Source organism: Agelaius tricolor, unplaced genomic scaffold (genome assembly GCF_023055355.1).
Source record: "Agelaius tricolor isolate 1412-34295 unplaced genomic scaffold, bAgeTri1.0.p SCAF_11, whole genome shotgun sequence".
Lineage (NCBI taxonomy): Eukaryota > Metazoa > Chordata > Aves > Passeriformes > Icteridae > Agelaius > Agelaius tricolor.
Genome location: NW_027269271.1, coordinates 21,394,168 through 21,420,156, shown reverse-complemented (window position 1 = coordinate 21,420,156; position 25,989 = coordinate 21,394,168). Strand labels below are relative to the sequence as shown.

Genomic DNA, 25,989 nt, shown 5'->3' with positions numbered 1-25,989 from the left:
ACCTGATGTAATTCAGGTGTAGGTTTAGGAGCCAGGTTAATAGCAGGTATGATTAGATTTTTATTGTGTCATTGCCTGGATTAGTGTTAGAGTACGGACAGCCTCAGGTCCTTGAGTTTATTTAAAGACCTTCATATTTTCCGTCAACAGCTGTATGAAGTTAGGGAAAGGGAGGCCATGGGATTTCTCTTTCTCAGCTAGTTTATTTGTGAGGTGGTGAGGTTAATGTGGCAATATCCCATGCTTAGTAGAGAGGCTTTTTGGCTTTAAGCATTGTGTGTGCTCCCTTCAGATTTATGATTTTGACCCCAGCCTGGCATTATCACACTGTCAGTGGGAGTATGGAGCTGGCTGGAACCTCCAGCTCTTGGTGGTAATCTCTCTTAATTAGTTTACAGTTGAAACAATTGTCCGACTTCTTGCCTTTAAACAAGGGAAGTTTGCTCTATCAGTGGTTGATTTCCCTGAGGGAGGAAATCCTGAGGGAGGTTATCAGGGAAAGAAAAGCTCTGGGCTCCACTTTCAAAGCAATGCCATGTATGAAGCATGCATCAATCCTGTTAGTACTGCTTATTATTTCACAATGGCGTGTCAGGAATTACAGGCACAGACTTTTCTAAGGACTCTTGCAGACCTTTATGCACTCTCATCCTGAGTCAGGATTTTGTGGAATTATGTGCTAATAAAAGCTAATTTTACACATTGAAATTGCTCTTTTAATCTTTCCCTGACTTCTCCACAGATCTCTCCTAGCCTTCTAATTGTCGACTTTCTGCCAGGGAGCCCTCCGTGCCTCATCATTAGGACTAAAATCTGCCGTCAGTTAACACACAGAGCTTATAAGTGGGAGCAGCCCCCTCCCTTGCATGGGAGCACAGACAGTAATAGACACTATAGTGGCAGCACCAAAGGGAGTTTTACTGTGTATTTTAATGACTTGTGCTTGATTACATTTGCTAGATTGAACTGAAGTTCATTTAGTAATTAGTATGATTCTTACAGGGTACACATTTGACATTCCTCCCTCATTAAAGAGCTCCAACAATGGCTGTTGCAACTTTCATCTCAAGGGTGACCCTCTCAGATACATATCCAGTCTTTTTCTTTTGATAAACCACCCAACCTGGCATTCATTAACACTTAACCATCTGCAGCCAGCCCCTCCTAGTACCTTCTCTCTGGCTTTGATGATATAATTAAAAGCCTTCTGTATTATCTCCCTCGAAGCAATAAGTCTAGGTGCGTCAGCTCCTGCATTGTTTGTTATTGGATTCTCTCTGTATCAGCTGTTCTTGGACATGCTCATTTTTCATATGTTGTAAAGATTAGCTGATGGAGTGGGAGATCAGAGGCATGAGACGGGAGCGTGGCTCTCAATATTAGTAACCAGATGCTCATTTGAAATGGTGATGGGGTTTGCCATTATCTGTTAGATTATTTGGCTACTTTGCTTTTACCTGAAGATAAACTGATTTAAGCACTAGTCAATGAAAATGAGCATCATCTTTAGTGGCTTGTTATGATAGAGTGCTCTTATCAGTCTGGTTTAGTGTGGCTATTCTCTTCTTGAGCCTGGTTTACAGAAATCACAGCTTTGTTTATGCATGTGCCCAAACTTGCCTGTTTGACCTTTGAAGCTGTGATTATAATATTAATCTATGGGACTATTCTGTTGCAAATCACTTAGGTGGTCTGTATTTTAGAGGATTTCATTGTGGGACCTCCCTCTTGTCCAGCATGATGTTCCATTATTGTTAGTATATTCTACATTGAAAGCTAACTCAGACTGGTGTTTCAGTACATCTTCTGTCTGGCTGCTTTTTGTGGGGGTTGTTTTGTGTGTGATTGAGGAGCTGGGATAGCACTGTGCTACTATTTGTCCACTTCCACTGATTTTGTATAACTTTATAACAAAGTTGCATAGCTACAGAAAATCTTGGTACAATGCTTGCATGCAGATACAAACTTCAGCCCACAAATCCTCAGTGTCCTGTGGTGTAGCTAAATAGCATTATTCCAGTTTGCAGGTGGGGAGACTGCATGTGTGAGAGCCACACAGACACTGGCAACAGAACCAGCATTTACTGGGGAATTTCTGTTGTACAGCATTGCTTGATGCCTAGCCCCTGCAGCTTCCTCTGCCTGGTGTGTAAGGGGGAGTGTATGAAAAATCTTGAATAGGAAGAGAAAAAAACTGGCATTCTGGCACTAAAGAAATTTTGTCTTGTTTGTCATCTTCAGGTTAAAAATTGGATTTTTTCCTCCCATTTTTGCCTTTCCTTCCTATGTTCCATCTGTTTCTATATTTTTACATGTTTATTGCCTGTTGCATTGATTTGTTAATTTTCCCAGTAAACTATTATATTCATTACATAAATACAAAGGAACCCTTCTCAGAGAAAATAGGAAATTTTTCCCTCTCACACATACACAAAAAGTGGAAACCATTCTCAGGATGCAGAGCAGGAGAGAATCTGCTGACTTCCAACTACAAGATCTCATTAAAATTAGTGGATTCCCTATCCTCTTTGCATAAGGAACATTGCTGTTTGGGCTGCCTTCCACAGCAACATCTGGGCCACTGATAACATCAGTACTGGAGCATTGCTAGGTGAGCTCATGTTTTGTTAATGAAGTAATCTACTGAAAGTGCATATATCATTTTCTAGTACCACATACTTCACTGCAAAGTGTTGTACTACTATTATAGGAGCGTTCCTTTTGCAAATGGGACTTCAGGAATTTTGTTATAGTCAAAAATATGCGTAGCTTGAATGGCATGCTTGAGAAATGCCTCATAAGTCATGAAATGTTAAGACTTAAATACTTTGGTAGTTCAAGGCATTAATTGAAAAATGCACTGAAAAATGGCTTACTAGAACACCTGATGTTCTTGGTAACTTTGGTATTAATAAATATTTGGTGTGGTAGTATTGGTTTACTGTTTATACTTGTATGCATGCCCAATTTGTGAGTGATCCTTCTGCTGAGATAACTACATAATAAAAGTGATCATGATCACAAACATCTGACTTTAGCATGTTCTGGAATAAGCAAACCAAGTTGGATAGAGTACACTGATAAAATAGGTTCATTCCAGCTTAATTATGAAATCCAGACATCAAAGGAAGCAAAATGAAAACAGAGACAATTTCAGGTGTGGATTGAAATTTCTCTCCTTAATAGCCTCTGACCGTGAGTGCAGTTATGGATGTCTTGAACAACTCAGCATAGTCCCTGACTGTTGTTGTGTTTTGTCTTTTTTAATCTGCAGGCTAAATATTCTTGTGGCTTTTTTGTTCTGAGAACAGTGGCAAATTCAGGCAGCCAGAATGGTCTCAAATGAGGCCACAGATTTGTGGAAGGGAAAGTAATATTGGCTTTAAATATCTAGCTGGTTTGAAACAGGTTCCAAAAAGGGTTTCCATTATCCAAGAACGAGAAAGCATAAAGAGAAGCAATAGAAGCAGTCAATGAGTCTTTATGGTTTAAACTTTGTTCTTAAAATTTTGAAGCTACCAGAGATTCCTGAGGTTCTGAAATATTAACCTGACACTGCTCCAAAAGCCAAGACTTCCCTGTTTGGCTTATGATGAGTGGGAGTTTTACTGATCTTTCCCACCTTACTGGGCTGGATAGCCAAATGCTTTGTAATTGAGCTGTGGCAATCATTTGTAATGTGTAGTGTAAGAAAGGTGAGCAGACCCCATCTCCTTCCCCTCTTCCCCTCCAGGAAGTGTTGGAGAAAATACAGTAGTGTTGTTGTGTTTGCTAGCAGAACATGCCCAGCCTTGCATATATATTAAGGCAGGCACTTAGCCAGAAGCTTTGAATTATTGTACCCTGACATTACCCACTGTAACTTTTAGCACTCTGGGCCCATTACTTTGGCTTCCTGCCCAGTAATGTGCAATTTCCACTTACATGAGAAGATGTAGCAGGAGTAATGACTCCTTGGAGGAGGTGTTTTCTTTTGCAGCAAATCAGCCCAGGGCCAGCAGGTGTAAGTTTATAGACACAGCCCAATAATGGCAGCCTGAGCTCTTCTGTTTCAGCAATCCTGTTCTGTGGAAAGGAACAAACCTTTGCACACTTGTCAGTATCCCCTGACCTCATTGCAAAGTCAAGCTCTTGTAAACAACCATGCAAAAGCTCCATGATTTCCCTTTTTTATTCTTTTCCAGGCACCCCAGAATGCACATCAGAACAGGGCTGATGGATGCCCATCTCTACTGTCTGAAGAAATATGTGGTAGACTTTCTGGTAGAAAACAGGTAAGAAACCAAGCAACACACAAGGTAGTAGCAGGAGTTTGCATTGACTTATGGTTTACATCAGAGCTTTTAAAGGAATTTTTTCCCATTAAATTAGTGCTAACATAAAAAAGAAATATAAAAAAAAAAAAGCTAGCATAAAATAGAAATATAAAAGAAACCAGTTTTCAAAATATTTTAACTATACTAAAAGAAGTGCCAAGAATTATGTCTGAGTCTCTTATTATGATCTTTTTGAAAAAACAAAACTAAACAAAAATCCCAGCAAAAGCGAACACTAACATTTTTGTCTCTTTTATGCATTCCTTCTTTTTCTAACGTATCTGTTCTTTTTGGCTGCTCATTTTACCAGGGCTTCCCTATTGTTAGGCTTGTGAATACATTTCTGACCTTTGATTTCCCCCACCACAGTCTGTTTTGGTCTTTTGCAATCACCTTCCCTCTGCCCCTTCACATCCACCACCACTGCAGGTGGGCTATCTCTGTAGCATCCTATGTTTTAGCTTGTGATATTCCTCTGTCAAAACTCTGAGACCACCCACTGAGACTAAGAAAAACATCCATTTATGGAAGTGGAGAAGGATCTTAGCTATAATATTTCATGAAACAGACAAAAAAAAGCCCCCTGTTTGTCTTTTAAAAACAAACAAATGAACACTCCCCCTCACAGTAAGTAGTTCAGTTTTGGAATTATGTCCCGTTCCTAGACTTTTTATAGCCCTCTCATGCCCATTACATATACTGAATGCTCACTGAGTTCTCAAGAGTTTTTCTACCCTTTTAAGTAAGATAAAAGATACAGGGGCTAAGTGTTGTGTTCATAGTACATTTTCTTAGCAGATAAACTGACATGTGAAAAAACATTGAGGGTGGGAGATTTATGTTAGTCTTGACCATGTACAAATCTGGTGATACAGCTGGATACATGCTTGAAGGAGCTCTTCCAGAATAAGGGTCTGTGAGTGAGTTAAAATTAAGTGGAAGATCTGTGTTAACCCCGAGGGCAGTTTCTTACCACGCATAAGAATAAGGCTTAGCCAACATTTTGGTACACAGGGGCATTGTACAAGTTATTTTAGTTCCCACTTGTGTACAGAAACTTGTGAAAGGTAAGAAAGCTTCAGGAGCAGCAGATGCTTTAAACCTGAAATAAACCATTTATTTAGTGTATTTTAGAAAGTTGGTGAGGGTTTGGAATTCTCGTTCTTCCTGTGGTAGCATGAAGCAGTGTTTACAACTTTCTTTTGTCATAATACAGCACGTAGGACTCATTTCTTGAAATCCTAGCACCTAGTTTTGCTGGGATTAGACATTTCTGGAATATTAGACATTTCACACGTTCAGTTATTTTTCCCTGGTATTTCATTTGGTTTTGAATTTAGATCTGTGGGACAAGGATGGTCCTTGTCAGATATGTTACTCAGAGAGGTGTAAATAGCAGCAACTTCAGATTTCAATTTTTTTAATGCTATTTCAGTGGAAACTGGTGAGACCTTTGACTTTGTCAGTCAATCCAAAAAAAGGATTTTGCCTTTTATTAACCAAAGCCAGTAGAGTAAAACTTCACTAGTTGCCCTCAGATCCCCATAGAAGAAAACTACTGACTTTTTTCAAGTATGACCGACTAGGAGGGGTTTTTTTGTTGTTTTTATAGCAAGGTTATTCTCTTTCTTCACTATTTTTTGAAGCAGTGCTGCTTTTCTGTGACACTTCCATGACAAATAGATCATTACAGCAGCTAGACAGCATTTCTTAAGACCTGATAGCAACATCTGGCTTAGTGATGGTAGATAGCTGCTTCATTCTCTTTATTACACAAATGCTGCTTATTCAGTCAATTGAGAGAGTCAATTGCAAGTAATGTGCTTAACTGGCAAATCTGGGGAATGGGACTTTTGCCATGAGGAATAACTTCAGCTTTCAGACTTCTGGCACTGGTGGGCATTTGCAGCTTGTTTTTCTTCTCTGAGGAAGGGGAGGACAGTGCATACCCAAGGATCTTTCCATGTTTGGCAGCAATATGCCAAGACTTTTGAAAGACTCTCGGGATTTTTTTCTTTTGCCTCAAAAATACTGACATCTACATAATTGTTTGGGTTTAAGGATTCTTTTTAATACTTTGGTTTTTAGTCCAGAAAGAACCTACAGTAAGATTTTGCCTCTCTGCAAAACGACTGGAGAAGCTCAGATGCCTTGTTTAAGTTGTGCGTGTTTAAAACTAACAGCAGGGACTGAAGGGAACAGTGAAGCTCTTGTACAGTGCCAGGAAGTACTGACACAGTGTACTTCCTCAATATTACAATATTTACATTGTGTTAATATTTTAACAGCGGGGTTTGATGGCAGGCAGAACACCTTTTTTCATTGTTTGTAGCTCAGTGAAGCATTTACATTTTTTCAAATGTTTTTTTGACAGACAAAAGTTGAAAAGATGTTGCCCAGCAGTAAAAAATTCAGTTGCTACAACTGGCTTTTGTAGAGGAAAATTATGATTACTTCCAGGTTGAAGCATTATGTGAAAACTGATGTGGTTATCTGTATGGGATCAGTTTCTTCTTCAGTGAGTCCCAGCTTAGCTGCAAAGATATGGCAAGAACAAGCTCTGCCTGGGTGAATCTAACTTGTTTATAGCTGTACCTGTAAGAGTAATTGGCATTCAGATTAATATATGTGCTGTAAATAAAGTAAAAAGTCACGAGCAACTAATATAAAAATGGGAGAAAATGGCTAAACCTTGGTTCTGTCTAACTATAAAAATCTTGCTTTAGGATTTGGAACGACTTTGTTGAGTGGCAGCTTTGGAAAAAGGCTGAATATTCAACTACAAGATGAAGTCATTATACCAAGGGTTTTTTCATTAGCTTTATCACTGTCTTGCTTTGTGGTACTAGACAGATCCTTTGATTTTTCTATGCATTTGTTTCCTCTTCTGGGTGAGATTGTTTGGAAAATAATCAGTATTTGTTTGGCAGCAGTGAGATTCTATGATGAGAGATGTTAGGAGAGGTCAAAATACTGTTTGGTAGCCTGTAACTCAGTTTGTAGTCCTTTAATGCATTTTTATGAACTATTTTAAAAGGCCTGAATTTATGATTATCCTGCCTGAAGTTTTACTGCTCTATAGCAATTCAAATTCTTGAGTTTTAAAAGGCAGAACTTGCTAGTGCCTTTGAATAAAAGTCAGAGGAAATATTCTGTTTATTAGAACACCCTCAAATATGTATGTCCAGACAAAAATAAAAAATACTATGCCCCTAATGTAATTTAAACCTGGGGAATTTATTTTTCAGGAATGAAACTGCTTTTTCTTTCCTCTCCTAGGAGGAAAAAATGCATTTTGGCAGTTAAATCTCCATCTATCACTCATCCACTAGTTCAGCACTGGATCCTAGTGAAATCAAGTGTGCAAGGGTCCTACCCTGTCCAAATCTACCAAGCTCAAACCCTCATGGTTCCATGCTGGCTTGGGCAACAGCTGAAGAAATTCTTGCCCATAGCAATTTATTTCCTGCAGCTGGAATTTCTTCCTCCTCTTCTTTCCATACTTCTGCTTCACGAGGGTAGTTTGATTAAAAGATGCTCTTTAATCAGCTGCAGTGCACTGGCAGCCTCTGCACAGGGGTGGGACTGGGAACTCTGCCCTGGGATGGGCATCTCCATCCCTGCATCTGCAGTGGATACCCAGTCACTGCTGACTGCTGGGTCTGTCCACATGAGAGTCACAACAGGTCACAGACCATACCCTGCTACCAGCTGGATTTATCCTGTCTGAAGAGGAACTGTGACCTCAATGTGAAGCAGCTCTTGTTTGGCTGAATTTTCTGCTGGTGGTACCTGGCCCCGGGGTTTATTTCAGCAGAGGCCTTTGATTCTTCACCAGGTTCCTTTCTTCATCAGTGAAATTAGACTTGCTGAGGTTGCTCTTGATGGAGAGTGTGGAGTTGTATCACACCTCCACATGGGAGAGAAGTCAGTTAAAAATACTGAGAGAGTATAGTGAGAGCTTTCCTTTCCTCAGCATTTCCTCTTTCAGAGCAAAGCCAGCCCAGGGATCTCATAGCTGCCACGCTTTGTGGCATGGGAAGACAGGCAAGCAGAGGCTGTGTGAGGCTGTGTGTGCTGCTGGAGCTGCTCTGCCAGCCCAGGGCAGGGACAGTTGAAGGTGAACACCTGCACCACACGGTGAACTGCACAATATTGCTTTTCTTAAAGCGCTCGTTGCATGCGCTGAGCCGGCAGCGAGACAGCAGCAGAGGCTGTAGCTGGCTGGGGGCACGGCTCCACCCCACAGCTGGCGGGCCTCACACCCCTGGGGCCCTGCAGTGGCAGCCAGCACAGTAGCCAGTCCCTTTTTTGGCACTCTCCTGAGTGCTAGGTTGGAATCCTGCCTCGCTGCTGCATTCGGAGCAGATGGAAGAAGAGAGTCCTTATTCCCTTTCCCCCTGAAGTTCACGTGGAGCAGAGGGCAGGATGTGCCGCGTGAGCCCCGCGTGCTGCACTGACATGTGCTGCTATTTCTTTGCTGTGCGCTGACAGTTGGCTTGCTAACAATCCCAGCAAAGCTGCTACCAGGAGAAATGTGATCAAAGGGAAGTTGCATGGTAGTTTGTGTTCTGCTTTTCCTGAAAATTTCTAAAGCTTTGGTTGGCATGGTGAAGTAAGATACATAATTGAGAGGAGGGCAGAGGGGAGATAGGTATAGTGCAACCCCTTTCCTTGTGAAGTTTTAACATGGAAAATTCAAACTTGCTTTGGAAATTTAAGTCTTGAAGATATGTCTCTACATATCCTATGAATATGCTTAAGAACATACCTAACATGCATTTATAATACATGTATACATGAATGGCATTGTGCCCAAAGTCAGTTGTGCAGGTACAGATGGCAGCATTTGTTATATTTGTTAGAATTTTACCATGCTCGCAGCTGAAACCCGTAGGCATATGGGGACAGCTGTTTTCACCCCTCACTGAGGTAGACCACAAAGTCCAAAGCCAGATCAAGGCTACCTAAAGCAAAGCAGTATGTGGTCCTAATCAATAAGGTCCCCAAAATAATTTTTCTCAAATTTCATCAGTGCAGAGCTTATTTGGTATATTAGGAATATACTAATCCAACCTTAGTTACAGGTTGAGCATACAAAAAGCCACATTTAAAAATACTAACTTTGTTAATTGTAGCACTTGCCAATTAATAAATGCCACAGCTGAGGCTCCCTTTGCAACTTTTTGCTTTTGTTTTTCCCACATATTATGTTACAGCCTCAGTTACATGACTTTGTACCTTGTTTGGGTTTTTTTTTTCCCATCTGTGACCATTGCATTGTTTATTGCCTGAGATGTTTACTGAAGGAGACACTGTTCAGTGTTGTACATAACTTCTGTAGTTCAGGTGAAGGCCACCAGCCTTAATCCCTGTTTAAACCATGTTCTGAAGATAAGTCAAATACTTTGTTTTGGAAAGGTAAAAGTAAATATGTTCCTCTTGGTGCTCATCACTGATTCTGTAACGCCCATTAACTCTTTTCAGCACGTCTATTAGTGAAGCTGTGGCTTTCCCCTTCTGAAAGTGGGAAACCAAGGTACACAAGAGCTGAGGTTTGAAGCATCTTTGTCTTAAGTATGCCATTTTTCACTTATTAATGTTATACAGGGAGCTCGTAATGTTGAAAAAGTCTTTTCCATTGATGATAGCTGTTGCAGGCTAATAATCAATCAGTGGCAACCTGCAGAAGTTAGATTTATGTTCTGCATGCAGCACCATCCGTAAAATCCTCTGACAGAACAGAATTGCAAAAAAAAAAGGTAAAACTCAGTTCTTCAGGCATCATTCATTTGTCTTACATCTTAGCAGTTCTTTTCTCCTCTTGCAGCCCTCTGCCTTGTACATTTAACACACATGTTCTAACAAATGAGGCATTCTTCTGCCTCATTACACAAAGGTGATCCATCCCCAGGGCATAGTCCACCTTTGCATTTGGTGAAGAAGAGATTGAGATTGGGGAGAGAGGAAAAGTAGGTGTGTTTTTAAGGGTTGTATCATAATGTGAACACACAAGGTCTTAATTGAGGTATAAGCAGCTTCTAGCTTTCTTAATTTGAGTGCCCAAACTGTTACCATGATATTCTTTTAGTATGTGTATATATATATTTATGTATGTGACACTTCTAGAATTAATCAGTGAGTCTACTGTGACTCCTGCTAACAGACTAGCTGTTATCAGCATAGATTTATCACCTTTCAGGTCAGCCACCAGAAGGAGATGGGATGCTCTACACTTCAAAGAATATCCATCTCAGCATTTATAACCTTGGCCCAAAGCATATCTGTTTCTCTGTGGAACAGAGCACAAGTACTTCAATTGCCTTGCAGAAAAGAGAGAATGGAGCATGCCCAAGGTAGAAGTACTTCTACCTTTTAGAAGTAAAAAAACCCAAACCAAACAGGTCTCTTCCAAGCTTGTGCAAACAGTGTTTTTTCAGACTGAGCTTGGGGTAGTATGGGCACTTTTCCTGTTTACAAATGTAATGCCCAGACGAAAAGACAACCCTGTGCTGTGCCAAATTCTAAGCTTGGAAATGCAAGAGCTTTTCAGCACAGCAGATGAAATATTTTTAACATGATCAAAACAAAGGGGTTTTTCCATAATTTTGTTCTTGGAAATAGCTGAGACATTTTTGATGACGCTATCCAAAAAATAATCAGCTTGAGGGAAACACCTGGCATGGGTAATTTCAGCCAAAACAGTTACAGTTTGGCAAAGTTTACAAACAGATGAAAACAGAAACTTAAAATAGGAAATTCTGGGCAATTTTTCTTCAGGCACCCTAGTTGCACCACCTCTGAATGGTGGTCATTTTAGATTTGGTGGAGGCAGATGCCACTGTGTGTTGGCTCAGATGTTCTGGGTTCTCTGTTCTCCACCTGAGTGTCACATGCACTTTGTGACATAAGATATTCAGGTTTCATTTCTAAAGACTGTGTAGGCATGTAAAACAAAATTGACAGCACACATGTTCCTCTTATATATTAGGACTTTTCACATACTTTTATGGTGTCCTTCCCCCTTTTTCCCTCACCCCTCTTCCCCCACCCCTCTTCCTCCTAAAACCACGTAAAATTTTATTGTGTTTAGTAATGTGTTTTGAAAATCACCATTTTGTCCAGAATCTAGTCCTTATGAAGTTTTGGATGTAGAAAAAGCCACAGTTTCCCAGGTACAGTCACCTGGGAAGTGGGCAGCTCTTCCTGTGGCCAGAAGGATCAATTGTGGTACTGAAAAGGCAAGAATGACAAACAGCAGCACTGTGCTCACGTCAAAAGGTCTGAGTTAGCAATTCACAGTGCCTTATCCTGGGAATGCTGAGTGCTGCCATCTTGCCTGCCACCAGGGAAATCCACTTTCCCTGGGGAGCCCTCCTCTCAGGGTGCACCCTGTGAGGGTCTGAGCTGTAGCTAAGAAAACAAATCAGCTTTCTGCAGTTCTTCCAGCGCTGGAGAGCCGCCTGCCAGAATCTGCCAGTTGAGAAACTCTTTTCTGAACTGAGCAAATTTGCAGTAAACTTTATAGCCAAAGTCAGTATGATTTGTTTACAAAGTTAAACACTGGGGTTTGGGTTGGTATTTTTTTTCTTAAACTGCTGAAATAAATAAGAGCAAATTGTGTGAGGTCATAGTACTCTGCCTTTCCAAACTGCTTCAGCTGCAATCCCAGAGCACACTTCTCTGCTCAGCTCCCCTCTGCTGTGTCCAGAGAGCCTCTGCTGGGCCAGCACCAAGAGGGGAGAGGAGGTTTTGCTATCTCAGTGCTGTGTTGGGAGATCTGTGGCCATGAAAAGAGCTGCAGCAGAGCCACCCTTCTCCTCCCTCAATAAAGGGTAGGGCAGTGTGAGATCTTTGGAAACTGGAGGTGTGAGTGACTGTCTCTGGAGCTCCTGCTTGGATGGCTGTGTGCTCTGCTGTACACAAAGGCCCCTGCAGGTTTATATTAAGGTACTGCCCAGACTAAACCAGTGCATTTTTTCTTTTTCCCCTCTAAATGCCTTTTTTATCATTCAGGCTGTCACCTGTGTTTCCTGGCAAGGGCTGCTGGCTGGGGGAGGTCTGGCAGAGCTGAACACCCAGCTTTGGTGGTCTTTGTGTGGCTGCCTGAAAGATGGCTTAAAACAGGACCTGCTCTGTGAATACCTGCAAGTTAACATGTGTCAGCCGTGTGGCTGGAAGGTTTCTCCTTTGCTGTAAGGAGAGATTTTATAATGAATACTTTCCTTGTGATTAAAACGGAAAAATAAACAAATAGCTCCTACAGGAAGTATACTCTGTGAAGTCAGGGCAAATAGATTGTAGCTTTTCAAACAAGGAAGAGAAAAAGGGGGAAAAACACCCCACAGTCAACCCAACCCAGGCTCCTCCTTAGTGCATTTAATCTATTACAATGTGAAATGGCAATTCATCTTCCCCATTTCCTTTCCTTGTCAAACATATCCAGCTGTTGGAGCTTTCCCTGCTCCTTACTAGAAATGCCAGGATTTAAAATTTGTTGATGTCCTCATCCTCCAGGGTATCATTACTGCTATCATCTTTCCATGGTACCAATCAAGCTTACTCCTGAAACCTCAGGGGGAAAAGCCCTAATGATCCAAACTAGATTTAAACACATTATGATTTTCAGCAAATGCCTTCTGTAAGAAATACAATTCCTTTTCCTGTTGGCAGACTACCTGGGAGTAGACGTATCTTTGGATATGCTGCATTGGAGCTAATGCTGCTCCTAATGCAAATTTTTTCTAAGGTAAATGTTAAAATGTGTCAGTTTTGTTCTCTTACTGTGACTTACAGCATCATATTATGACCCTTTGGATTCTGTAAAAAAAGTAAATAAGTAAAAAAAGTAAATAAAGGAAGGGCATGAAAGATGTCATTCAATTATAGAATCATAGAAATATTTAGATTGGGAAGGAATGTCTAGCAAGATCTAGTCCAGCCTCCAGCTCAAGTCTAACTCTTGTGTTGCTCAGGGGTTTTTTTGCAGTTGAGTTTTGAAAATCTCTAAGGATGGAAACTGGCCCTTGTCCCAGGACTGTACCACTCACTGAAAAGTTATTTTCTTTATGTCCCAACTGGAATTTCCCTTGTTGCAGCTTGCATCTGTTGCCTCTTGCTCTCTCACTGTGCACCTCTTGGAAGTCTCTGTCTGTCTTTTGTATCACTTCACTTGTGGTAGTGGAAAATGGTAATCAGATTCCCCCACAGCCCTCTCTTCTCCAGCCTGAACAAACTCAGCTCCCCCAGCTTCTCCCTCTGTGTCATCTGCTCTTGGCCCTCTTGGTGGCCTCAGCTGGGCTTGTTCTGATCTGATAATAAACATTAAAAATGGTTAACTATTTTTCCACTGTTTGATGCAGTTTCAGTTTCCTTGGGTAACCTTCAGTCAAGCTGACTTTTGTCTTCACACGAGATGTGATTTCAGAGCCAAGAAGTAATTAGTTTACCCATCTTTGTGTGCTTTTTTCCCATTGATTTTTTTCCTTCTTAAATCGTTGCCACTTGGGCAGTATCACCGTAAACATTCCTTTATCAATGCAGTACATTTTCTGTACCCAGCATTACTTGCATGTAAGAAAATACTTCGGGTAAAGTTACTATCTTGCCTTGCTGGGCATCTCCCTGTGAGGATACAATCCTTATACTATGATATCATATATGTGTCTCTTGCAGTGAAAAACATAATTCCCTTGTATTCTTCATTCAGATGATCTGAATGTACAATTTTCAAGATTCAAAAGAAAACATTTTTTCTTTTCTGTCCCTCTCTGTTTTGCTTCTAAATCTCTTCTTCCACAACACCTTAGTCACTGATATATCCTGAAATGCTGAGTCCCCTTTTACTGACAGGTTGAATTTTGGGTAAAGAGAGAAAACAATTATTGTCTTCCTAGTATTTTGCTTTTTCTTGTAGTTTGTTTTTTTTTTATTCTGGGTGTTCACTGTTAAATTTCATTGTGCCTTAGCAGGGCAAATGAAACATGAACAATCATAAATATGTCTCTAACACTCTTGCTGACTTTATTATTGCATTGAGTTATTGTTGTGGGAGACTTCTAACTTCCTGCCTATAGATGGGACAGTAAATGCTACCAGTGATGATAGGGCACTTATACATGAATAGAGTAGCTAAGAAGTGTCTTCCTTAAGTTAGTGAACCATCATTCAATCAGTAATGGTACTCTGAGTTCCCTTTTGGATGTGATAAGGAGCCTAGAGCATGAGGTACAGGTTGATCTTAGAACAATCTTGAATCGAAGAGGAGCAACTGTGAATTTCTTTACTTAAAGTGAAAAAAACTAAAAAAAAAATGAAGTATAACATTTTAAATAGTCTATGGGAAATGCTGAATGCTGTCTAGTTAAGCTACTCCTTTTGAAGAAGTCCAAGAGCTGAATGGAGAGGAGTGATATTTCCCCTAAATCAAAGATGCAGAGATGAACTGTAGCTCCCACAGCATTTTACACCAAGCTTTTATGGATTAATACCACCTGGAAAGAATATTATGAATACAAGCTGTCTCGTGAAAAAGAGGAGATGGGATTCATTGGCCAAAAAGCTTTCAAAGTTCTTCAAGAAAGGATAAAGTGAAGACAAAAAAAAAGTTTAGTCTTATCACTGGCAGAAGATCATGTTGCAAACACCATGGTAAAAAGAACAGAAGAATTGTCCTACAGGGAGGGGTGGAGCAAGGATTAGCAATGAGTATAGAGGATAGGAGGTAAGGTAGAGTGATTGCTGGGGAGAAGGATATAGAAATGGTACTTGTATAGGTGGAAGCCGGATTGAATTGCACATCACAGCTTCCAGTTTATTTCCCAGACTGCTGAGAGAAATTAGTCAAACTGAGGATAGATCTGTTTGATTGCAGACCACCAAACACAGTATCTGCATGGAGAAAGAGCAAAGTCATGTGGGCATCTCCAGTGCCTGTGATGCAATACCAGTGAAGTGGGGTGGAAGAGGTTGCCCATGTGAAGCTAGAGCCGTGTCTGGATTTTCTGACACTTACATGTTTTATACAAGTCTGAAGTGTTTAAATACATAATTATGCACCTAAAGTTTACATAACTCACTGGTTTATGGATACATGTCAGCCTTATCAAATGCATCGTATATGTGTGTGTTTGTTTAGGCAAATTGTCAGAATGCCTGTTTCTTTTTCAGAAAAGGAGCCTAATTTCAAAGGCACTTAGAAAAAAGTTGGTAAGTCAGACACAGATGGCTGCAAAGGCGGAGGTGGGAGAGAAACGGGAAAGATGAGTTCTGGCAAGGAGTCCCATTTGTTGCAGGTGCGCTTGTTTCAGAAGAATGGGATGCTGTCTGGGAATGAATGAGATCCATTCCTCAGCAGTGTGTACAACCTGCCAAACACCCTGGGTGGCCTCCGACGGCCTCAGAGGCTTTTGGTCAGAGAGAAGTTCTAAAAATGTCTAAACTTGCTGGCATTCCTGTGCAAAAGCTGTGTTAGTTGGGAGCTGTGGGGTGTTGCTGGCTGTTTGGCAAGTGGGCAGAGTTAAGGTTACTTAGATGACCTGAGCTGAGTGTGCACACGCTTTCAAAGGATTTGAGTATGTAATTGAGGAGTTTTAATTTCTGTGGTCAATTTTTCAGAAAGCTGCCTTGTTTCCCAAAGGGCTTTTTGGCAGAAGTGGAAGTTAGATCCCTGCTCCTTTAACTGCATCCAGACTTGGTGGAACTTGAGAACAGCTTTTATGTGGTTTGCATCCATACCATCCCTTTCATACTTTGATCTAGTTTCTCTCCATGTTATGGTGCCTGTGACTGTCACTTGCCTGTCTTCTGCTTTCCCTCCATCATCCAGAATGTGGGGTTTTGGTGGTGATTCTGCAGTTTTGGGAAGTCATTCATAAACCTGAGCCTGCAAAGCTGTGCAGTTTTACTGGCTTGCTGTGTAATGGCTTTTGAATGAGTCATGCACGTTCTTGTGAGCTTTGGGAGTATGTTGCTGTCAGGCTTGAAGGTTTTAGTTAGAAAATAGTATGGAAAGACAAATGAAGCACAAATGCAGTCATGTGGAATTACCTTTTAGTAGAACATTTCTCGAAGTTTCCTTGTCTTCTCCCTAGGCTTTTAACTTCAAAAATAAGAGACACTGACAATTAATATGAAGTTATGGCAGAGTGTGAGAAATGTATTTGCTCTTTTTGTGGTCCAGATTTTGAGAGTAGAACAGGAGAAATAGAACATAGCAAGATATAACAGATGTTTAATGCTGTGACAAGTGCTGTAGGTTATTGAATTATGCACAATTAATTGCCTGGTAATTTATTGGCTTGCTTGGTTACTTTGGAGTCTTCCTTTATTATAATTGGTCTTGGTTACACCAAACAAAGGCAAAAGGATTATTGCAAGATGTAAGGGCAGAATTAGCCTTCTGCAGAGATGTGGCACACCCTAGAGATTTATCACTTGATTTTTTTTCCTTTTTAATGTAGTCCTTCTCTGCTTTCTCCACATTCTTAGCGTGTCTCAGAAATTCCAGCATTTTTAGTAATGAATCAGTGGGAAGAAGGGGAAAAGTCCTGTAATTCCTTTTTCCATTGTGCTTGTTAAAACGGCATTGTGGGAAATGGACCCAAACACTGTCTTTTAAGTGGTGTTGAGTCTGAGGCAGGTGGTATTAACTCAGGACTGCATTAACTCTTTTCAAATCTCTTTCCTGTTTCCTTGAGGAAACATGCCTGGTGTATATATGTGGCATGGGCTGTTTGCCTGCCTCTTGCATTGACATTTTAATTTGGTCCATGATATAAATATCATTTCCCTAATCCCCCTTGCCCTGACCCTGTTTTGTCTGTTTTGTCTTTTCTTCAAAGTGAGTTGACTTTTTTTTCTTGAAGGATGGGGGAGGAGATGGGAATGGTGGCTGGCTGCTCTAGTTTGGAGCATTAAATGCTCAGGGAAAAAATCTCAGAGTAACTGTTGTTTCTTTCTTTGTATTCACATGGAAATTTTTAATCTCCATCAAAGGATCAGGAGAAAATAACGTTGAGATTCAACAAGAGAGCTCCCAGCTTACATGGAATTTTTAAATGTTATTTGGCTTTATCCTTTAAACGATGAGAACCATGAACTATGTACCTACAGGGTTCAGAATTAACTTTTCTTTTTCTTCCAAACACCCTCCTTTTTTTTTTCCTTCCCTCCCTTTTTCTTACATCTTTATTGTTCTGTATAAACATGCAACTCCTTTCTGGCCAAAACTGTAAGTTGCCTTAGGATTTGTTTAGTTGTATTTATGTATACATTTCTAACATTAATTATGAGCACCAGTCTGAAATACAGCCTCATGTTCTTTTGATGTGATCTGAAGAATCTCTGTTGAAGGCCATGGATCAGAACCCAACCCAGTGTACACTTGCATAGCTGTACAAGAGCTAACATTCATTCGCCTGCTAAAAAAAAAATAAAGGATACAAATGGATATGAAAGGGCTAATGATCTGGTTGTTTGTAGTGGGGAATCACAAACATTATCTGCACCTGTAGATGTAGCTGATTGTGCTGACAGTGATAGCAAGGGAAGCCCCCTGCAGCTACCCATGGAGGGTAACAGCAGATTTCACAGGTGGGTGCTGACAGCAACAGTAGATTTCATGCTTCATCACAGATTAATAAAACAGGGAGGATATTAGAATGCTAATACTCATTAATACTATTTTATGGTGTTTAACATTAAACATGGAAAATGAAAATGAATGACAGCCGGTAAATGGAACTGACAGTTGTGTTCAGGGTGTCTGAAGCTGGTGAGAATTAGCTGCAGGAAGCAGAAGCTGTAGATGCTCCTGTTCCTGCTGTGGATGCTCCTATTCTTGCTGTGGATCAAGCCAAACAGCACTTACAGTTACCTAGACTTGTGCAAGGTCACCCAAACTTAGATTCAAATAGACTCTTGTATTATTGTAAAATATTTTATGAGATTCCTTTCCTTATCATCATTGGTCAGAACCATTATTTTCCATGTCTTATGACAGAGTCTCCAGCAATACATATATCTAAGAACAGAAATCACAGCCCATTAAAGCATAATTGTGAAATCATTTTTTGTCTTATTTTTTTGTCTTTTTTTAAGGGGACAGTATGAGTTTTTTTCCCCCAAAACTCTTCTTGTGTTTCAGTTGGCTACATTGTTCTTCATTTCTTGCTGAAGTTTCAATAAGCTTCATCCCAGAGGCAATTGCTTTTCAGCAACAAGTAAAAGTTGGCCCTCTGTGGGTCATAATGTAATGTAATGTAATATAACATACATAGATACAAACTTAATTCTGCCACGTTGTAGACTGTTTTAAGTTTATTTATGGTTAAAAGTCTCTGAAACACTCTGCATAGCTGTGTTTAAATATTAAGCTTATTGACCTAGGTGGGGTGTTTTCACCCAATGTTCTTTCACAAGTAAAACTTTTCATTTAGCAGGAATCTTATCTGTGCCTTTAGTGAAATGTAAAAATCCCAGAAACACTGGGAATACAGAGAGTGCACAGGGACTGGGAATAAAGGGATTCTAAAGGTGTAATTATGTCTTGCTGGTAAAATAACACTTGTCTGACCAAATAGCCATTTTTGTCCCTTAATGTTTTAGGTTTTAAAGAAAATTAATCTGGAATATTCTAAGTTTATATTGTGTGAGTCTGAGTCTGCAATCCACATAGCTAACTGCAAGTAACTGATGTATGCTCTAATCTCTTAGGTACATTGAATATTGAATTTCCCAGGAGGTTCTTTTGATATTTAACTATTTCATCTTCACTTGAATTCCCACTTTTTTTCTTGCACTTGCACCATGGATTTCAACTGCCCAGTTGTCTTCATTTCCCCCATTTGTGCACCATCTCTTGCCAATATCTCCTGTAGTTGTGACCTGCTGCATGAATGGCAGGGATGATACTTCTTTTTGCATGCTTAAAATATGATCAGTATCAGCCTCTTTCAAAATTGCTGCCAACTCTTGTTCTCAGGATACTGGAGCCACATAAGGTGCTTCAGGGATTAGTGTGTCCCACTCTCTTCATTTACAAGAAGACATCTAACAGCACTCTCCATCTTTGGTGGTTTCATTAAAAACCTGCTACTTTCTGTTGAGGTGGAAACAGACAGATAGAACTTCAAAAATCAAAGTCGAGGGAATGAAAAGTCATGAAAAAGGGCCTGTCACTTGGGCTAGATTTTACGAAAACACATTTATTTTGGCAAATGTTTCTCAAAGGCAGGTTCATGTTTATGCTCTCTACCCTCTGGAGTTTGCTCTGAGGTGTCAAGAGCATGCTTACTCCACATTGGCTTAGAATTGGATTTCTGCCAAAATTTTTTGTGCCCTCCTCTCCTTCCACTCACCCTTTTACTTTCTTTCTCCTGGTTGTAGCAGATTTTTCCTTCTGTGGATCTCAGTGCATATTTCATTTTCACTTCTTGGTGCTAACGAAAACAGCGAGCTTTAGAAACCAGGGGGCTCCAAGTTTTAAAACCTGAAGAGAATAAAAAAGATGCTTTCTTCAGCTTATACAGTCTTATGTTTATTTCTTCTTAATATAGGCATGTGAAGTTTGGGATTTGGTTGTAAGAATTTTAAATACACTAGACCAGAAACCTTTTTGGTTTGTCTTCTTCTGTCACTAGGTTACAGGCCAGTTGGTTCTTCCAAACTCCTGCTAATTTTTTTCTTTTTTGATGAAGGGTCTTCAGTCTCTCTGCATTTCCTTTGATTTCAATTCCTTTCCTAGTTCCAGCAAGATGTTTGGTTTCTCCCGCTGTTGACAGTCAGATAATAGTCTCATGCTATCATTTTGTATATCTTAGTTTGCAAGATCTGTTGCAAAAAATTCCCAAATCTTTCTCACAGAGGGCCTTACTGTATATTTTTACTACTTTCCAAAGGCAAATTCCTTTAATGTTGCATATAAATTCAACAGCAAGCAGAGGCGAACCTTCCTGGTTTTCCTTTTCCAGTAAGAAGGATGTGTTTCTGAGCCACATCTTATGGATGACCCAGAGATTTGCTCCACCTTTGGCAAAGGAATGTGGCTAGCACTTCAGAGAATTGCAGGAAAGCTTCAGGAGTTTGGCCAAGAAAGATTAAACCATCAAAAACCAGGCAAAACTGCAAAACTTTGTCTTTTCCCCTTTCCACTGCTTTCATTTCCTACCGTGTTGTGTTGTCCTCTGCATCAGACTATTTAAGACTGCCAAATACTTGGGTATTTTATAGGTAATATATCTTATAAATGCCATAGCCAGCCTCTGAGGGAAACAGAGGATTGTCGGTTTTGGATGCAGTATAAAACCCAAGCAGGAAATCATTGCTGAATGGCACAGCTGCAGGCAAACACTGGGAGCTAGTAAACTGCCCATCTGCACAGCCCCACGTGTGTGGGAGCGCGGGGCGGCGCGGCCGCGGCTGAGCGCGCCTGTGAGTGGTTAGCAGGCAGAAATTCGGTGATTAGGGAACGAAGTGTTTCACTTCGTTAGTTCCTGAAATACAGCTATCTGAAGGTGATTATAATCTTATTTTCGAGCAGGAGGAGAGACTAAAGACTAGAGCTTTTCCTTGACTGTAATAAAACATAAAAGCAGAATTTCAGAGGTGGGCTGCAGGAGAGAGGATGTGACACAACCTGCACTGAGGGCTGAAGAAAAAGTTTGTCAAGAAAAAGAAACATTCTGTATTTGTTCATAGGGCTGAACTGGCAATCACATCTGAATCTTCCCTTCAAAGCTAGGGACAGGAAAGACTGTTTTGGTCCTTAGGTCTGCTTCACTATCATTGACCTGAACAGGGGCCTGGGTGGGCTTTGAGCTGGTCTTTAAGTTTGAACTGTGTAAGATCCCCCTTTGCTAGAGATTTTGCCAACCAAAATAATTTTCACTGTACTCGTTCTAGTACTTGCCTTTCGTAATTTTATCTGTTAGTTAGTTCCTAGTTTTGCTGTCCTCCATTCTAAACAACTCCTCTTTCTTTGTGGGTTGTTATTTGTTGAGTTCCTCTAGCCAAATTCACTGTGTTAGTTCTCCAACCCTTCCTCTGAAGTTTAGCACTTCCTCTTACACATGCCAAGTTTGAGTTCATTTTCCGCATGATTTTCCCAAGTACTACTTTAAATAATCCACAATTCAGTAACTAAATGGAGATTGTTAAAATAATGAAACAACAACAATAAAGCTATTTTAAGACTGCACTCCAACTGTAAAAACTGTTGATTTGGGTTTTTTTCCCAAATACTTTATTGAAAAATAAAATTTTCTTCTCATAGTCAAAATTAAATTTGCAGAGTTATAATCCCATAGTACAATAGACTTTCTTCATTGATATTTGTCTTTTGGGAGAGTTTTTTGTTGATTCATTGCAATGTATAAATCAATATAAGAGTAGAGATACACTAGTGATTCGGACCCTTTTTTAAGGCATAGTTGATTTGGGATAAAACTCCTCCTGATTTCCCCACCTCCTAGCATTGGGGTATCAGAATGGATACAATAAAAGTTGAATTCTGTACAAGGGGAAGATGGGTGTATTGTCAGCTGAAGCCTCTGGAAGCTTTCTGTTCACTTACACCTTTTATATTGCAACATCTAAAGAACATGAAGGTCTTGGGACCTAAACTGAAATGTCTTAATTTCTCTTGTTAAAGGATTGAGTCTTTAAAATGTTCTGGATCTGTCATTTGAAAAGGAATATCATTAATGTATCATAAAAAATTTACTTTAGTGATCTGATATTTCATATATCCTTGAGTATTTCCATATTTTTATCACAAAGAAGAGGAGCTGCTTAGGTTTTCCCTCTGTGGGTGCTTTATTCTCTCTTTTCCAGTCAGTTGATGCCATCTTTTGAGCCATATAAAGTGACTTCAGTTTTTGTCATTACAATGTTGGTACTTTCTGCATTCCATCTGCATTCCATCTCCACACAAGTATGAATTGTAGAATAAGGACATAATAAATTATAGTCACATCTGTTAAAATATAGGGGCCATAGTTCTGAAAATGAAGCTTTTTCCTCATTTTGAGTATTTCTTTATATTTTAATGCATTAAGGAAGCAGGTGACTAGTGGAAATTGTCTTAATGTCTTGCCATTTTGATTCATCCTCATGAAGTTTGCAAATGTCTGATAATGTTACACAAAGAAAATGAAGACATAATTTTTAGCTTTCACAGACCTCATGTGTCTCTTTCCCCAGGACAATCACATCTCTCCGGAGTGAACTGATTCCTCATCTGGTTAGGAAACAGTTTTCTTCTCCTGCATCATTGCAACAAGGACTAGACAACAAAGAAGAGGACCAAAAGAAAAAAGAGCAAGCATCCCTAGGTCAGTACAATACCAAAGATTTGGGTTTATGGAAGTTTTAAAGCCCATATGCTACAGCTGAGCTATGGAGTAGAGTACAGAACTAGCCTGAAACACTATTTTAGAGATTCAGTTTTTTTTCCTCAGCAGAGGAACCTTTTTTTCCCTAGCAAATATTCTAGTAGATTTCTTTTTCAAATAGTATTGTAGACTATATACATTTTTTGTCCTCCCTTATTTTGGTGTAAACCATTAGAAAATCAGCTAGGAGCTCTAGTTTGTTTGGGGGTTTTTTTCTGGAAAAAAGTTAGATTCATTGTTGAAAATGTAATTTTAGGAGGGAGTTCCTAAAATTGGGTAGGACAACAGACTAAGCCTTAACCACCCTGTACTGGGAACTCGACAGGGTCTCAGATTCTGGATTTTATTTCTAGTATTTCTGCTGTCTCCTTGTGTGACCTTGGGCAAAACATTGTATCTGTCCTGATTCCTTAATTCACACCTGCAGAATAAAAATAAGCACTTACTCACTACATGTGATAAAATCTGTTAATGATTGCTGAGTATCTAGCCATGGAGATGAGGTGAGGTGAAGATTTCCCTTCACCAACAGTATTTTAATAGTATTCCTCTTCAGAAGGTATTTCATTAAATCCTGTCTAACTTCATGCATGTGTGTGTTCTCCAGACATTTATAGTTTCATAAAGGAAGATAATAGCTTGCTGAAACCTGCTCCAGATAACTCTTGTTGGAATGATCACAGAGGAGATATGAATGAGACTCTCCACGAAGGGAAAGTGCGCTGCTACGTCCATATCATGAAGGAGGGGCTGTGCTACCGAGTGAATACTCTTGGGCTGTACATTGAAGCCAACAGACAGGTGAGGAAAATACAGAGGTTCCACCTGGGAATCCAGCAGTAGCTTACAGGACATTTCACCCTGCAGGAGTGACTCCCTGTGACACAGCTGAGGAGTATGTAGGAATTGAACCAGAGCCACGTTATCCAGGCACACATCACCCTGCTGCTGGCTGGATAGGATGTGAGGCCAGGAAACAGTTCTGTCACTGATTTACTCTAGATTTGATTTACCCTCACCCTACACACTCTTGTGGGTTTTTGGGAGCGGCAAGACCTGCAGCCAAAGAGCCACAAAGTGTGGAAAATAAGAATGGAAGTAACTTTGATAGCTCATTTAATCAATGTCCTCCATGTCCTAAAAGCAAGGTCAGTTCTGACTGGACTCTTCCTAGCAGATGTTTGTTTGTGATAATAGCAAAGATTATTAACAATTTGAAGAGCGATGTAAACTACCCTTTCATTTAATTTGCCTAATGATTTCCATTATAAAAGGATTCTTTTATGAACAGGTTTTCCTACTGTGGGACTCCAGGTACACACAGAGGTGAACTCTTGATCTGAGGCAGCATCTGTTGCAGCTTTCACTTTCACACTACTGAGAATTCATAAAAGGAAAAAATAACAGATGAGAATTAGGGAAATCCTGTACTACCTAACAAGCTGGTGATTAAAAGCTCTTAATATCTTTGTGGGGCAGGGTTGGGGGGGGGTTTTTGCTACACTGGCTGATGCAATGTACAAGTTCTCTATACTTTGCTCTGCTAGTGATGAACTTCATTGCTGTCATGAATGGACAGTTTCCTCTAGTTTTGAAAGACCAGTAAGGAAAGACTCAATATTTCTGGAAGTGGAGCTGGAAAGGTGATAAAGTTGTATTGGGAATTCTGGAAGTGGTCACTGCCTTGCATTTGCTCTCAGACTGAGTTGCTTTCTTTTTGACAACATTAATGGATTAATTCATGCAAATCAGAATTGAGGAATGACAGCAGGAGTTTACACACTGGAGCTCTTTCTCCTTGATGTTTGTAGAGGAACACAGAAATAAAGTGATTTGCTTTGTGCTTAGAGAGATGAGGAAGAGATGCAGCACTGCTGTCAGAGAAAACTTCCCCAAAAATAGCAGGAGCAAGTGTGCCCAAAGGGTTAAGGGAGAATACCACTTGCTAAGGGAAGTGTGCGTGTACATTTGGCAGCAGCCACTTCAGTAAAAAGTTATTGAGTTAAGCCAGTCAGACTCCATGTGGGATTTTTTGTGTTGGTTTTTTGTTTTTGGTTGGGTTTTTTTTTTAACCTAAATATTCTACATTTTGGTTAGTTCAGGAAATATATTTGCTCCTGGGTGGTACAAAGAATTAGTGTTTTGAAGTCACATTGGGGCCTTCAACGTTGGAAAGGATTTTCTTTGAATTTTGAACTTTTTCAGGATGGTAAAATTTCTAAGGAAACTATGTGGAGGTAAAACATAAAATGGAGCTTAATGAGGAGTTGTGAGAAAGCAGTTCCTTTTTTCAGTGCCACTGCATTTTGTTTCTCTTGCTAATCCTCATAAAAGATGCACATTTAATTTGATTGGGGGGGTGGGGGGGCACAGGGTTACCTGTTTTGTTGGTCTCTAAGGAAGATTTTGGGTGTTTAGTTTGCTCTTATCTTGGCCTTCACAGACCAGATTCTGATCCCCTTGCTGCAAAGTCAGGACCTATAACTTTGAGATCCCAAAGGACGGACCCACATAGCAGTAGCAGTCCAGTCCAGTAGCTGTGGGAAGGAATGGCATCCTAACCCATTGCCCTTCTGGTGAGGAAACACTGCTCACATCATTTCACTTCCAGCTGGGTTTCTGGATGCCTGCAGCCTGTGTGTGGGCAGGTGGGTTCAGGAGGGAGTTATCTTCAATAGCAGGAAATAGTTTCTTTGTAAGATGAATTAAATCCAAACACATCTTAAACCTTCCCTTGACCCAGGCACTCCCTCTGACTCCTGCCCCCAGTCTAACCTTTCTTTTTAGAGCAAAATGCTTGAGCTTGTAGCTTTTGTGGGTTACCCCTCAGGCTGCACTACCACTGACTGATTCTAATAAGGCCTTTGCTCTGGCCAGTAAAATCCTTTATTTATTTCACCCCACCACCTTTCCACTGGGGAGGTCAAGAGCCTTTCTTCATTTTTTTTCCTTCCTGCAGATCAACACTGGATAGTAGGAATCTTTCCAACCTATGCTGTAGGTATGCTTTAGTGTGTGTTCCTGTCCTGGATCTTTGTGTCAGGTGACATGTTGGGACATCTCTTCACCCAGCCAGCATCATCCAGGCCGATTTGCCTAATTTGTGGTGTTCTGGTAACCTGGTGGTTTTCTGCAGTGCCTGCACCTTGGACTGAAGAATCTAATCTACTCTTGCTTTTTAAAAAACAAACAAAATCCAAGTCTAGTGGGAAGGGCCAACTTCAAGATATAAAGAGCTACAGGTGTGAAAATGTCTACTGGGGCAACAAGCAAATTGAAAT

General features: G+C 40.3%; 1 protein-coding gene across 2 annotated transcripts in view; it reads left to right on the top strand.

Annotated features, from left to right (window-relative positions):
• Positions 1-25,989, top strand: part of EIF2B3 (eukaryotic translation initiation factor 2B subunit gamma) — a 96,961-nt gene that overhangs the window by 44,266 nt on the left and 26,706 nt on the right. For both annotated transcript variants that reach the window (XM_071436590.1, XM_071436591.1), the window contains exons 5-7: positions 4,185-4,274; positions 22,518-22,648; positions 23,316-23,509. In XM_071436590.1, the coding sequence (XP_071292691.1) occupies positions 4,185-4,274; positions 22,518-22,648; positions 23,316-23,509 (415 nt within the window). The remainder of the gene's footprint in view (positions 1-4,184; positions 4,275-22,517; positions 22,649-23,315; positions 23,510-25,989) is intronic.